Consider the following 14,005-nt stretch of genomic DNA (forward strand, 5'->3'; position numbering starts at 1 on the left):
CAGAAATCCGCCTGCCTCTGCCTCCCGAGTGCTGGGATTAAAGGTGTGCGTCACCACGGCCCGGCGGCACACGTAGTTTTAATGGACAGTTTCAAGAAATAATATTGCTAAGTCATGATGGGTTCCTTATAGCTTCACTTTTGCCTGAGGGCATTAACTCACAGACTTCTCAGGAGGTTCCAGGAGCTTAGGGCTAATACTTCATTTGCTCAAATTGAATTTTTCTGTCTCATTTGAAAAGAGAAGATCTTAACTTGTTTTATTTTCATTTTGTTACTGAAATTGTGAGTGAAGTTGAATATCTTCCATCGTTCTTCAGTTTCAATATTTGTGTTTTCATATTCTCTGTAAGTCAGTACTTTAAAAAAAATTTTTTTTTTTTTGTTCAGCCCTTTGTCATATGTAGTAGAAATCTCTTTGCCCAAAACCATTTTTTGGGCATGATCTCTGTGTGGTTTTGTTTTGTTTTGCTTTTGAATAGCATGATTTTTGTATTTTTATGTTATCAAATTGATTTTTTTCTTAATACCTTGAGTTTGTTGTTGTTTTGTTTTGGGTTTTTTGTTGGAGTTTTGTTGTTTTGGTTGATTTTTTTTGTTTGTTTGTTTTTTTGTTTTGTTTTTGAGACAGAATTTCTCTGTGTAGTCCTGCCATTCTTCCTGTTCTGGAGCAAGCTGTGTAGACCAGGCTGGCCTTGAACCCAAACTCACAGAGCCTAGTGCCTTTGGCTCCTGGGTGCTGGGACTGAAGTGAGCCCTTTCTTTCCCCGTCTTAATATCTCTCACTGCTGCTCCAGCCTCCAAGGTTCACTTTGTAAGCACCCCCCCTTTTTTTTTTTTACACACAAAATTTTGAAATTAGTTTTAGATGTTTGTTCCATTTTCTGTTAGGTGTTTGCTTATTTATCTTCTGTGCTTGCCTCTTTTCTGTTGCTGTTGTAGAGTGCTGGGTGTCCTGGCAAAAATCAGCCAGGAGAGAAACAGTTTATTTTGTCCTATGGTTAGAGAGGGAAGCAATCCATGATGACCTGGAAGGTGACACCTAGCAAGCAAATGATTAATTACATTTCATATGCACACAGGGACCAGAGAGAGAGACAGAAAGTGGGATTGGGCTGTCAAACCTCAGACTGCCTCTGCCTCTGGTGGTGTACCGACTCCAGGGCTCCACCTCCTAAAGGTTCTATAACTTTCTTAACTGTGCCGCCAGCTGGGGATCCAGTGTTCAAACACACAAGCCTATGGGCTACATTCTCATTCAAACCACAGCACCTTGCTTTCCCATTAATCTCCAGCCCTTCAGATTCTGAGAATGCAGGGTTGCTGTCTCACTATTACTAACCTCTCTGAATCACTGCTTCCCTCCAGGAACACTTTAGAATGATACTGTGTCTTTTAAAAGCTTCGGCCTCAAGCTGTTTTATTTCCTTGTTCCTACAAGTCATTTGGGGTGGGGGTGATAGAAGCATCTTATACATTTTACAGTGATAAGCTGGAGTCTGTCACTGTCTCTGCTGCTACTGCTAGGTGGTGATAAGCCATGCCATTTAAGTGCCCGAGTTGTATAGGTTAAACCTGGCCTCTGTGGGGGACGATTGAACCTCTGGAGAAGCGCTCCATAATTACACACTGTGTAAGTCTGGGCAGATCTCAGTGAGATCCACTCTGTAGGAGAGGATGCTCTCGAAGACGCCCTTAAGGCAGATTTTGGAGGCTCGGCAGAGGCTTGTGCTGGTAAGCTGCATTTAAGGCTGAATTCCTTCTGTGTATTTCTGTCACTAGCTTTAATTTACATCAGTTGCTGAATTTTTTGGCAACTCACAGGAAATTGGTTTGAGACTATAGCAAACCAGAGTTTTAGAAAATTACAAATTCCAGAAGTGGAGAATCTTGGAATTCTTTCTTTTTAAAATACTGTCATAAATAAGAGTCCCCTGAATAATCTTTACAGGAACCCCCAAATTAAAAAAAATTAAAATCTACTTTGAGAATATGAAATATCACTGCTTTTTTTTTCTACATGTTTTCTAGAGTTGAATGTTCTCAGAAGTTCAGGAGTTAATGCCATGGCTGTTTACATTAAAACATTTAAACTTAACAAAAGCCCTCACTTAAGCTTCCATGTTTCTTGTAGTATAATAAGTTGGAGTACTGGCCTTCTAGCAGACATGGTTTTATTTACCTCTGCTTTGTTAAACTGGCTGCCTAAAAGGATTTTTGTCAGAACTTGTAATGAGGCCTGAACTCTCCAGAGCAGAGGAGTTATCTGTGTCGGTCTAAACACAGCACTTCTGCTAGGACTCGTGTGTTCCCTTAGGAGTGCCCCCGTGGTCCCCCTTGAGTTCTCTGTAGTTATACCAGTTGTCTGCCTTCCAGATGACTGTCAGCTTTGGTCTTGGTTTTGTCCGGTTGATCTTTGTATATCGATGCTCTGATTTTTCATTATAAGGCTTTCTGCTTTGGTAAATTTCATTAAGAGTTCACTCAGTCTGGCCTATTAGGCCTGACAGTCCGTACTTGCTTTTCCATTTGAGCCATTGTTAGTGGTGTCAGTTTTAGACAGCTTGTTAAAACAAGAGATTGCAGTTTGACTGTCAGACCTGTCTCCTGGTGCTTTTATTTGGTTAGTACAATCTGTGAATTGTTGATGAATGCATCTAGTTAAGTCATAAACTAACATTTGGTGGGAGAAGTGCAACTGATCATCCAAGAGCTAAGATTTAATCTCATCTTGTTTGATTTTCATTTTCTACTATTTTTCCCTTTGCAAAAGGGATGCTAACCTTTGCCTGTCCACTGTTGTATTAGAGTATGTGAGACTCAGGTTCTCTAGAAGAGCAGATGGTGTGCTCTTAACCACTGAGCCATCTATCTCTCCAGTCCCACCCAACACTGTGCTGTGCTGGAACTCACTCTGTAGACTAGACTGGCTGGCCTGGAACTCACAGAGATCCTCCTTCCTCTGCTTCCTGAGCCAGAGCTCTGGGCATGTACCTCACTGCTCCAACCCAAGATTCTTAGCAGGGACTTCAGATATTTAAACCAAGATAGAATCTGTCTCTCAACTCCAACTTAATTTATTGATGATGATTTTAATATGAGACCAGTCAACACAATTGAGGTTTCTTTGTAGCCATGCTGCTTTGAGTTCAGGCTGTGCAGAAAGCTAATATATACAGAGTTACGAAAAACACACACATATTTTTTTCCTTTGATACTTTCAGTTTTGCAAGCTATTTTGAAAGCTACCCAGTCCCTGCCACAACTACTTGATTCTTGTCATTTTAGCCCCCAAATAGCAATAGGCAGTGTTTACTTGGTGGGGTATAGCTGTGTTTATGAAGATAATTAGCATTGTTGCTGATGTCATTGTTTCCCCTGTGCTGATGAGAGTGGCAGAGTTAGTATTCCAGTTGACTATGGAAGAAGAAAGACCATCAAAAAAGATGTTTCTGGCTCTGTGGAATGCTCTGAACCCATATCTCAAATATAGGGTTTTCTCTCTGTTGTTTCAGTCTTCATTTAAAAGATAAGAAACATATACTTGTTCTTAGTCACAGAGTGGGAGAGTAGAGCAAAGAGTTCCACATGGGTAACTTTGTATCTTCACCTACCCCTCCCTCCCTCCTGTAGCAGCTCTGATCCATAGGAGATGCATCCAAAACCCTGATTCAGACTCCAGTTTGATAAGTGGGATTGTGAACAGTTTCACCACTCAGTAACCAATAGTAATCCTTAACTACATTTTTCTTCCTCAGTTTACCCAACTGGTGCTGTTCAGAGAACAGGGTGTGGCTAGTGATTTCTTCGCTTTCCTGTAGGGCTGTAACTCCTTTCCTTCTCTTGACCTTGAACTCCTGTCTTTATGATGCTACACTGGAGACTAATTGACAAGCTTTTGGGTATGATCTCATTGCCATAAGTTTGTTTCATATCTTAGTGATCTATGAAGTTTAGCCTGTCAGACAAACAAAACATTTGTATGGAGGCTATAGTGTTTCGAAGAATAGTTAGTTCATCCTTTCTTATGAGCTGAAGAAACTGAAGCCGCGACATATCATCAGTCATACACACCAGTTGGCAGCAGAGCCTGGGCTAGCAACCTGGTTTCTTGGTTTTTGACTCAATGCGTCTTCAAGCAATTTTTCCACATAGGAGAAAAGACATTAATGTTTTTTCAGCCTAAAAAATAATAAACATTATAATAAATGATAAGCTATCATAAAACAGTATAAGCAATATGATGGGACTCTTAACTATAGTGGGATTATAAAGTATGGTAGATGCATTTGTTCAGCTCTATTCATGTTCAAAAGTAATTTTGTGTAATTAAAATTAACCATATGAAGCTTTTCTTTAAACATCTGAATAAGAGGTGTATAGAAAATTTGCTCTCACTTGAATATCTAAGGTCAGTCTCTAATCTGTTTTTGTTCTTTTGTTCTTAAAAACCTTATAGAAAGATGAGGTCTACCTTAACCTGGTGCTGGACTATGTTCCGGAGACAGTGTACAGAGTCGCCAGACACTATAGTCGAGCCAAGCAGACACTCCCTGTGATCTATGTCAAGGTACGTGACGATGGAACCCCTTCTAGTTTCCAGAACATTTCGTGTGAGCCATGGGTAAGGTTGGAATGTGTCAACCCCATTGACACTGGTACTCCTTGTAAAAACAGCAAGCTCTAGATTGTGTTGAATTCTTACACAGTTTTGTAGCATGGAATCCTCTTAAGGCTTTCATTACTCTGCAGCGGATACAGGTGCTTGCTGTGCAAGGCTGATAACTGGGTTCTGTTCCTGGAACCTACTCCAGGTAGAAGAGAAGCAGCTGCCTGAAGTTGTCCTCTAACCGTCCACGTGTATGGCTCGTGTCCCTGCACACACATGCTCATGTGATAAATGAATTGAGATAAATATTCTGATAAGATAGAGTAAAGTTCAGTTAAGGATTTGAATTGTGTTAGCCTTTGTGTGTGTGCTGTGGGGAGGTGAAGGCCAGAGGCAGACGCCGTGCTTCTTTTTTTTTTCACCGTTCCTTTGAACTGGTCTCTTCCTGACCCCTATATAAGCTTTTAGTTGGGGCTTGTCTCAGTCTCTCTTCCTACCCAGGGCTGGGCTGGCAGCCAAGTGTACCTACTCTCAACTTTGTTCATGGTGCTGGAGATTCGGGTTGAGGTTTTGGTGTTTGTACAGCAAATACTCTACCAGTGAGACATCTCCCAACCCCATAGCTTTGTTTTCATTTTCAATGTCTTCATTGTGCCACATACCAAAACAAACCACTAAATAAATGTAGAGTTATCATATAGTCATTTGTAATGCTTTATTGCCATTTGTAGATATATTTGTTGCATTCATCGTAGAGATTTAAACTGTCAGTTTTAAACAGATTATATTATTTAGTTTTTGGTATCTAATATTAATTCCCTCTTTATTTTTTTAATGTAGCTATAGCAGTGTAGCTAGGAATTTATATAGTATAATCCTGGTTACAGTTGTGGTAGATGATTGGAAGCATATATTTTTCTTTTTAGAGGTGAGATAGAGGAGGGATGGATAGGGTCTTACCCTGTAGTTCAGAACACCCTGGAACTTTTTTTTTTTTTTTTTTTTTTTTTGTTTTGTTTTGTTTTGTTTTTCCAAAATGCTGACATAAAGATGTTATGTATACATTTTTGTCATGGTTCATTCTGAAGGCTTTAACTTGTGTAGCTTGATTTAAATTAACATTAAACCTGTCTAGTCTTAGCAGTTTTCTCACACCTCTGAAGGAAAGTAGCTTTCATGTTAACTTTAGTAATGCCAGTCCTAAGCAATACAGTCTGAAAAGATGGTGTCTTTGTCAGTACTTCTTCTGTTTTTCCTAATTAGACAAGAGGGTTTTTGATTTCCATGGTATTAACTAGGGAATAGAGCTCAGAGAATAAGCACGTAGAACAAATTGAAGGTGAATCAGGTGGAGAGGGTGTCACATGTCTATAATCTCAGCACTTTAGAGGATGACAGGATCAGGGTCAGGCTGTATTCGACTAGGAGTCTGTCCTGGGAGAGTAAAAATAAGTAAAGAAGGAAAGGAAAAGGAAAAGGAAAGGAAAGGAAAAAGGGGAAAGAGGAAAAAGGAAAGGAAAGGAAAAAGGGGAAAGAGGAAAAAGGAAAAGGAAAGGAAAGAGGAAAGGAAAGGAAAGGAAGGAAAAGAAAGAACCACAGCATTGGTCTCGGGATAAGCAGAAGATTGAAGGTGTTACATTGGTTCATGTTTCAAAGCTTTAAAACAATCTTTTAAGGTATTATTTCTATGCTTGCTTTGATGAAATTCCAGACAAAGGCAACTCAAGGATAGCTAAATAGTTCTAGGGGATGCTTTGCATCATGGTAGGGCAGGCCTGGTGGGCGAGCATGGGACCGTTGGCCACGTACAGAGAGGAATCAGTGCATGAGCTGCTTTTCTTCTTACTCAGTTCAGGTACCTAGCCCATCAAATAATGCAGATGCCCTTACAGACATGCCCAGAATTTGTTTTCTGGGTTATTCTAGGTACTGTCAAGCTGGCAGTTAAGATTTACTACCACAATAGTGCCAAGTTAGCTAGGCATCTGTTTGTTTGTTTGTTTGTGTTTTTTGAGACAGGATTTTTTTCCTGTGTAACCCTGGCTCTCCTAGAACTCACTTTGTAGACTAAATGGGCCTTAAACTCAGAGATCCATCTAGGCATCTGTTTTTAAATTACATTGGAAGTCTACATTATTCTGAGGATCTTAAAGGCTATTAATACTATTTACTATCAGAGTTACTAGTGCCTCAATAGGAATTGGTTAGATTTCTTACTTATGAGCTTTCCTGGGTCTCTATTAATGATTTGAGGCTAAAATTTCAGAAAAACAAATGACTCTAAAAGATGACGCTGACTACGTTTATACAGCCTAGGGAGGATGACAGACCTCGCTTCTGGTCTAAAGGCTGCTGCTGTCTGTCACCCATGTGGCTTATGATCTCCCTGTCTCTGAGTGCTTATCCATGTTAAGTAAAAAACAACAATCTAGCCAGCTGGCCTGAGCAAAGTGGGTGAAGGGGGAGCCCAGGACTGTGTGCTTGCTAGGCAAGTGCTCTACATCCCTAGCCCTCTTTGAATTTTAGTGTGAGACACTAAAGTTGCCCAGATAGGTCTTAATTCCCTGCCTCATGTGTGTGCCAACACACCTGTATGCTTTTCTAAATGACTGAAGGATAGCACAAGTATATATTTAATTATACCTTAATTTTCTAATTTATGTAGAAATACCATGAAACTTGTCTAGGGAAAACTGTAATAATAATCAGCAGTTTACATGTTCTGCTGAGAATGGTATTCACTGCATAACGATTCAGATATGTTTGAAGCCAGAGGTATTGAATTAATGTCTCTTATTTATTCCAGTTGTATATGTACCAGCTGTTCAGAAGTCTAGCCTATATCCATTCCTTTGGAATCTGCCATCGAGACATTAAACCACAGAACCTCTTGTTGGATCCTGATACAGCTGTATTAAAACTCTGTGACTTTGGAAGGTGAGCTCCCTTTTTTAACTCGCCTCCCATCCTTCAGCCCCTCTTCCCTCACACTCTCTTAAGTGACTCATTTAACAGTGCTAGTCCAAGCCCCGTAATCCTTATTCAGGGAATATAAACTAATGTAGTTCTGTGTGAGAATGGTTTTGATAATTTTTGTGGGAACAATAAATGTGTGTGCCCTTTATCCTATAGTTAACTTCTGAGGATTATTTCTTTATTACATGTTTAGAGATTATGTATATTTAGAGATTTTTAATAGTGTTGCTTATAAATATCTAGTAGCAAGAAAATTTGCAGATAAATTGATATATACAAATACAATGTTATACATGCTGCTGAAGGAAAAAATGAGGGAGCTGTCAGAACTGGAAGGGAATAATGTCTGGGAAGGACCAAGTGAGAAAAGTCAGTTGGCAAAGGCACTTGCTATCAAGGCTGACAACTTGAGTCTGATCCCAGGGACTTAACTTGGTCCTGCAAGTTGTCCCCTGACTGCCACAGGAGTGCTGGAGTGCTAACTTTCAAGCACAAAGGCTGTGGTAGCACTTGCTGATAATCCTAATCACTCAGGAGACTAAGGTGTGGGAGGTCATTAGTTTGAGGCTGGCCTAAGCCATGTAGTGAGACTGTGCAAAAAGAAAGCCACTGTCAAGTCAGTACTGTATGCATGGTAGCTTTTGTTTTAAAAACACTGTTGTGACTACTTGTGTACAAACATGCATAATAAACATATGTAATATTCCACTCATGATTATCTGGAATAGGATGTCAGGAATATTATGTACTTGGAAAACTTACATTCTCATTGATTATTCTTCAGTATTCCTTGAGTTTATGTAATATGTATATCTACTCCATCTTCATTACAAATAGATTTTTTTAAGTTATTATGCATTTATATATAGTCCTTTAATTTCATACTTAGCCTCTACAGGAGTACAGTAAAATACCAAGATGCAAGATTTTTCTCGATTACTTAATATTTAATATTTATATTTTTCACTGTTTCCTCATTTTTGCAGATTCTAACAAGTTTGATTTTTTTTTTTTTAAAACCACCAATTTCTTTGTCATATATTGTTACTAATAGTAAAACCCTCATGCTTTCTCTTTGTGTAGTCAGTAGCTATAAGCCTCCCACCATGCAGTCAAGCCTATATCCACCATAGGACAGACCATCATATTCCTTCTTCCATTCTGCTATAGCCACCAGTGGTAACCGCTGCTCTTTCTCCTGAGACATCTTTCATTATAACTTGGATGCTTTTCATCCTTGCTAGAATTCTTTTTCAATTTAGCACCACAGATTATATATTGACTAGTCCTGCTGGTGTCTGTATTCTTTCCTCTTTATATATACTCTTCTACACCAAACCACACATTAGATTGTGGGTTTAACATCAGTTACATTTTCCACAGGTGTAGGGAGGTATTTGGAAAAACCGAGCCAATCTGCTGTCAGTAAGTTCATGCTTCGTCTCATTCATGCAGTTTCTTCCAAACCATTCCTACTTAGCAAGCCCTATCCCAGGATCTCAACTTTGTAGGCTGTGGCTCTAGTGAACACACTAAAGCTTTTATTTGATGGTTGAATTGTGTGCTACTGCTTATTTCACATATGAAAAGGCGCCCGAATCACATGGGGTCTGTTACTGTGGAGAGTAACTGCCAAGGCCTGCAAGAGCCACCAGTGCAAGTTCCTCTTCTCACCACCGTGTCAGAGCACTGTTAGCACTGGGACTCTTGGGATATAGAGTAGCTGTGCTCTGATACATTGAAAGAGGGCTTTCACAGGTGTGAAATAGCTCATTCTTTATCAATTCTGAGGTGGACTTTGGAGACACTTAAGGTGGAAACTTAACAAAATAGCCTTATTCTCTTCTTAATTATTTTTAACTAGGTGTAACAGGTCTGACAGTAGCTGAAATGGGGTGTGAAAACCCCATTTTATAGAGGCTAAATGGGGTGTCTAAGGACCAACCTTAGGTGAGACCACAAGGCAGTGTCAACCTCTCACCTACCTACAAAGGAAAAAGTTAGCTTCATCAGTAATGAGGGAAAAGAATATATAGGCTGTCAAGGCTTTCAGTTAGATAATTTGGAGTTATTGGGAACTTTGTATTTTAGGAATCTGTTTTATCCATTAAGAATGTACCTATTTTGTTGGTCTCTCTGTAGCTCTGGCTGTCGTAGCAGCTTGCTGCTTCTGCTTCCGTGTAGAGCACTCAGATACTGAGACTCAAGGCGTGGGCCACCGAGTCCTGCTAGTCATTTGTTTGAGAGCTGGAGTTTAAACTCCACATCCCAGACAACTGTGTTTTCAAGGAGCTATCCCAAGCCCCAGAATGCACTTCTGAAGAGAGGAAAGTCCGTTATCTAGTACACTAAACCTTGATTTTTTTTTTTTTTTTTTGACATCTGAAAACCTTACTGTTGTTAATATAGCAAATACTGTTTTATCTGGGCCTAAGAAGAAGGTTAAAATTTGAAACGGATGATGAAAGGGAAAACAAATCAAGTTTAGAGTCATCATTGACTATAAGTAAATTGAAGGAAAGGAAACCCCACCCCAAGACTGTCTCCTCACCTGTCTGGGTCTCCTCCTCCTCGCTGTTACCTCAGACTTTTCACCTTTCTTGGCATTTATTTTCTTGTTGTTTTTTTTCCCTCTTTGTTCATTTGGTTTTCTTGCAGTATTTTGTTCTGTATCTGATGCTGCTGTCAGAACAGCTCCTAGAGCGGCCTGCTTATTTGAGATGGGATTACCTAAAGAAACATTTCAAGAGATACTGTGACTCACTTCAGTGTTTAAAATATATACTGTAAGCTACTTTAGAAGGAAGGTTTTAATAATATGTAAACTTAGAGCTGCAGAGATAGATGCAGTTGATAGGGTCTGAGTCATTTTCCCCTAAAATTGAATGCCTTTTCACAGTTTGTTTAACAGTAGGTGTTTAAGCAGTAGACCAACTAGAATGTGGAATGTGTAAGGCTGAGTCGGTCATCCTGAGTCAAAAGACCAAGTTGAACAGAGTGGCCAGATCCCCCACCCCCTTTTTAAAAGAGCATATAGGTGAGGAATATTGATATATTCGCCTATTCTGATCTGGTAATATTCTTTTGTTGGAGAAGACTACTTTTTAATTTTCTGCCCTTTATATTTTATTTATTAATTATTTTTGAGACATGGTCTCACTGTATATCCCTGGCTGACCTAGAACTCACTACAAAGTGGTCTCCATCTCACAGAGATTCACCTGTCTCTGCCTCCTGAGTGGTGGGATTAAAGGTGTGCAACCACCATGCCTGTCAGCCATTTAATATTTCACAAGTAGAATTAATTTAGGAAATGGGGAACCAGAAATAATTGACTATGTGTAACCTTTTGTAATTTTTTAATCTCTTTGTTCCTTAGCTAACACCTGACAAACACTCACTTTAAAACTCACTTTTTTAGATATCAGTTTGATGAAATTGTGTATTTCTTTTGTTGGAAACAGTTTCAGGTGTGTGGCATTATTGCAGTCTTACGAGATTTAGATGAACATGTGGTATGTGAATGTAAGAGTATTCATTTCTTTAAGGTATAGATTTAAAATTTGTTTTTGATTTTTATTTTTTCATCAGTGCAAAGCAGCTGGTCCGAGGAGAGCCCAACGTTTCCTATATTTGTTCTCGGTACTACAGGGCGCCAGAGTTGATCTTTGGAGCCACTGACTACACGTCCAGTATAGGTGAGTGCAGGTCTGAGCGCAGTGGGTGTGACTCTTAACTGCAGCCTGGCTCTTACCAGGTCTCTGACTCAGAGAGGGCAGGGCTGCAGAGGACACCTTTGCAGAAATGAAGAGAGCTCATTTTCTTTCTTACATCTTAGAGTTGATGCTTTTCTGGTTTTATGCTTTTTTAGTATTAGAATTATACAAGTATTATTTTGTATTGTAGTTGCTTAATACATCTGTTTGACGCTGAAGTTTCAAATAATTTTTGATAATCATGTAGAAACATTACTGAGGCAGGGGAGGATGGTTAAAAGACGTGTGTCACAGCATACGTGTGGAGCTCAGCCACAGCTGCACTGAAGGAACTTTTGTCTGCTTAGTTAACTAATGGGTTCTGTACTGGTTTTCTAGTTCTCCTGAAGTGTTTATTTTTGAGCCTAACCTACTTAGAAAACTTGTTAATTAATAATGTTACTTTTAAAATGTTAATTTTATAATTAATAGGGCAATAATATTTCTGAATTCCTATAAAGATGCATCTCTTAATTTTCGAGCAGCTTAATTCATTAGCTTTTCAGGTTTCAAAGTTTCACTGGAGATGTCTAACGATAGAAAGATTAGAGACAGTTGAAATCTTCATTGACCTTATCTTCTTAACCTGTTCTACTGCAATTGCTATGTTAGCAGATAAAAACCCATTTCCCGTAAGAGAGAAAATCAGTTTATTTAATGTATCATGGCAGGGGTGGCGGGGAGCTGGGCTTCACTGATGTGGCTGGACTAGCTGACCTGTGGGTCTGAGACCATCCTGTCTTAAGCTCTCTCTACCATAAGCCACCTCCACAGCCCCTTTCACTTTGTTTCTGATTAGAACCCTTTAGTCCTAAATAAAAACTAAAGCATACATATTACACTCCTCCCCCAGGAAAAACCCCATAATCATGGGGGTGGGGCAAAAACCAAAATAAAAACAAAACCTGGCTAATTTAGTACAGTGTTTTGTCCTCCTGATACGCACAGCGGTGCGTTGTTCTTTTTCTTTTCAGAAAGGGCAATATGCCAAAGCATCTTTTCGCTGATGCTGGTGCTTTTTACACACTAGGTCATTTTATTGTTTATGCTGTTACTGTAAAGTTACATTCTAGGACCTGAAAATGTCCGCAACACTTAGGGCTCTACAGCCCACACTTGATGAAACCTGCCACAGGAGAGGAGGGAGGGAGGGTGTGCGGTGCCATGTGTGGTGCTGTCTTACTGTGGCTGTAGGAACATGGCGTGTATGACTGGATAAGTGAGAAGTGCTGCAGAGAAGCTGACTGGAAAAAACAGTATCTGAGCTGCCACGTGGAGACCCTGATTCTGCCTACTCTTCATAGTTGTGTGAGGAGTCGAATAAAACGTTACTCGAGTACTGTAGGCGACAGTCTTTCCTGTGCTTATTAACTCAGCTGTCTCCAAGAGAAAGTTTAGTCCTTTGTCCTTGCAAATGCCACTGGATACAATAATTGATTAGTATTCTATTCAAATATTTAATACTAGTTAGCTATATATAATCGATACACAAGATAATAGATTGAGTTGTGCCAGGGTCTACAAAAATCTGAACAGTCCTTCTAAAATAATCAGAGCCAGATCACCTGGCACATTGTAGAAAACATGGGTTTGGATCTAAGATGCTTGCCTTTTAAATTTGGTTTATGCGTGTGGTTTTGCATGTATGTATGCATACCACATGCATACATTAGTGCCTGTGGAGGTCAGAAGAGGGTGTCAAATCTCTTAGAACTGGAGATATAGGTGGTTGTGAGCCATTACATGGATGCTGGGAATTGAACTAGGTTCTGTGCAAGAGCAGCAAGTAGTCTTTCTTAATGGATAAGCCATAGCTGTAGCCATGATCTTGCTTCTTAAGACTTTGTAAGATTTATAGAAGACTGGGTAGGTAGTACTTGCCTTTAATCTCAGTACACAGAAAGCAGATGTAGGCAAATCTCTTTTAAATCTAGCCAACCCAGGGCTACATGTACTGAGTCAGTCTCTGACTCTGTCTCTCTCTTTCCACTCTTTTTCAGGCATACAGAATAGGTTTGTGAAAGTTGTATATTTATAAAAATAATTATTTATTAAAAAATAAAAGGGTTCAAGTATATGAATAAATACTTTTTAAAAATTAGCAATATTTGGAATGAAACCATCACTGATTCTGACTAAATTATTGTCATGTTTGGATTTAATGAATACTATGCAATCTAAGTTAAATATACATTTCATTTCATATTTAGTGTGATAAACCTTTCTTTTGTTTTTTTTCTTCAGATGTGTGGTCTGCAGGCTGTGTGTTGGCTGAATTATTGCTAGGACAACCAATATTTCCTGGGGACAGTGGTGTGGATCAGTTGGTGGAAATAATAAAGGTGAGATGGTTGATTTACACTTTTGTACTTTTGAACCAAAAATGTTACACACATACACACACATAAGCACACAAAGCAATACCTTTATACAGTGGGAAAGGAGGCTGGGGACATGATTCAGAAGTGAAAGCCCTCGCGGTGCAAGCATGAGAAGTAGAGCCAACTCCCAGAGTAGAGACCCACATGAGTGTTTCCTGGGCTTGTCATTCCCACCCAGAGAGCCCTGAGCAGGCTGCCTGGGAGGAGAAGCCATGTTTACAAGCTCTCGGCTCGGTTGAGACCCTGCTTAAATGAATGCAGTGGAGTCGTGACCAAGGAGAATTG

General features: G+C 39.5%; 1 protein-coding gene across 2 annotated transcripts in view; it reads left to right on the plus strand.

Moving 5' to 3' along the window:
- Gsk3b (glycogen synthase kinase 3 beta) overlaps window positions 1-14,005 on the plus strand; it is a 152,504-nt gene that overhangs the window by 89,922 nt on the left and 48,577 nt on the right. For both annotated transcript variants that reach the window (XM_021184609.2, XM_029470640.1), the window contains exons 4-7: window positions 4,459-4,569; window positions 7,415-7,545; window positions 11,176-11,282; window positions 13,584-13,681. In XM_021184609.2, coding sequence (XP_021040268.1) covers window positions 4,459-4,569; window positions 7,415-7,545; window positions 11,176-11,282; window positions 13,584-13,681 — 447 coding nt within the window. The remainder of the gene's footprint in view (window positions 1-4,458; window positions 4,570-7,414; window positions 7,546-11,175; window positions 11,283-13,583; window positions 13,682-14,005) is intronic.

The sequence above is a fragment of the Mus caroli genome, chromosome 16 (genome assembly GCF_900094665.2).
Source record: "Mus caroli chromosome 16, CAROLI_EIJ_v1.1, whole genome shotgun sequence".
NCBI lineage: Eukaryota > Metazoa > Chordata > Mammalia > Rodentia > Muridae > Mus > Mus caroli.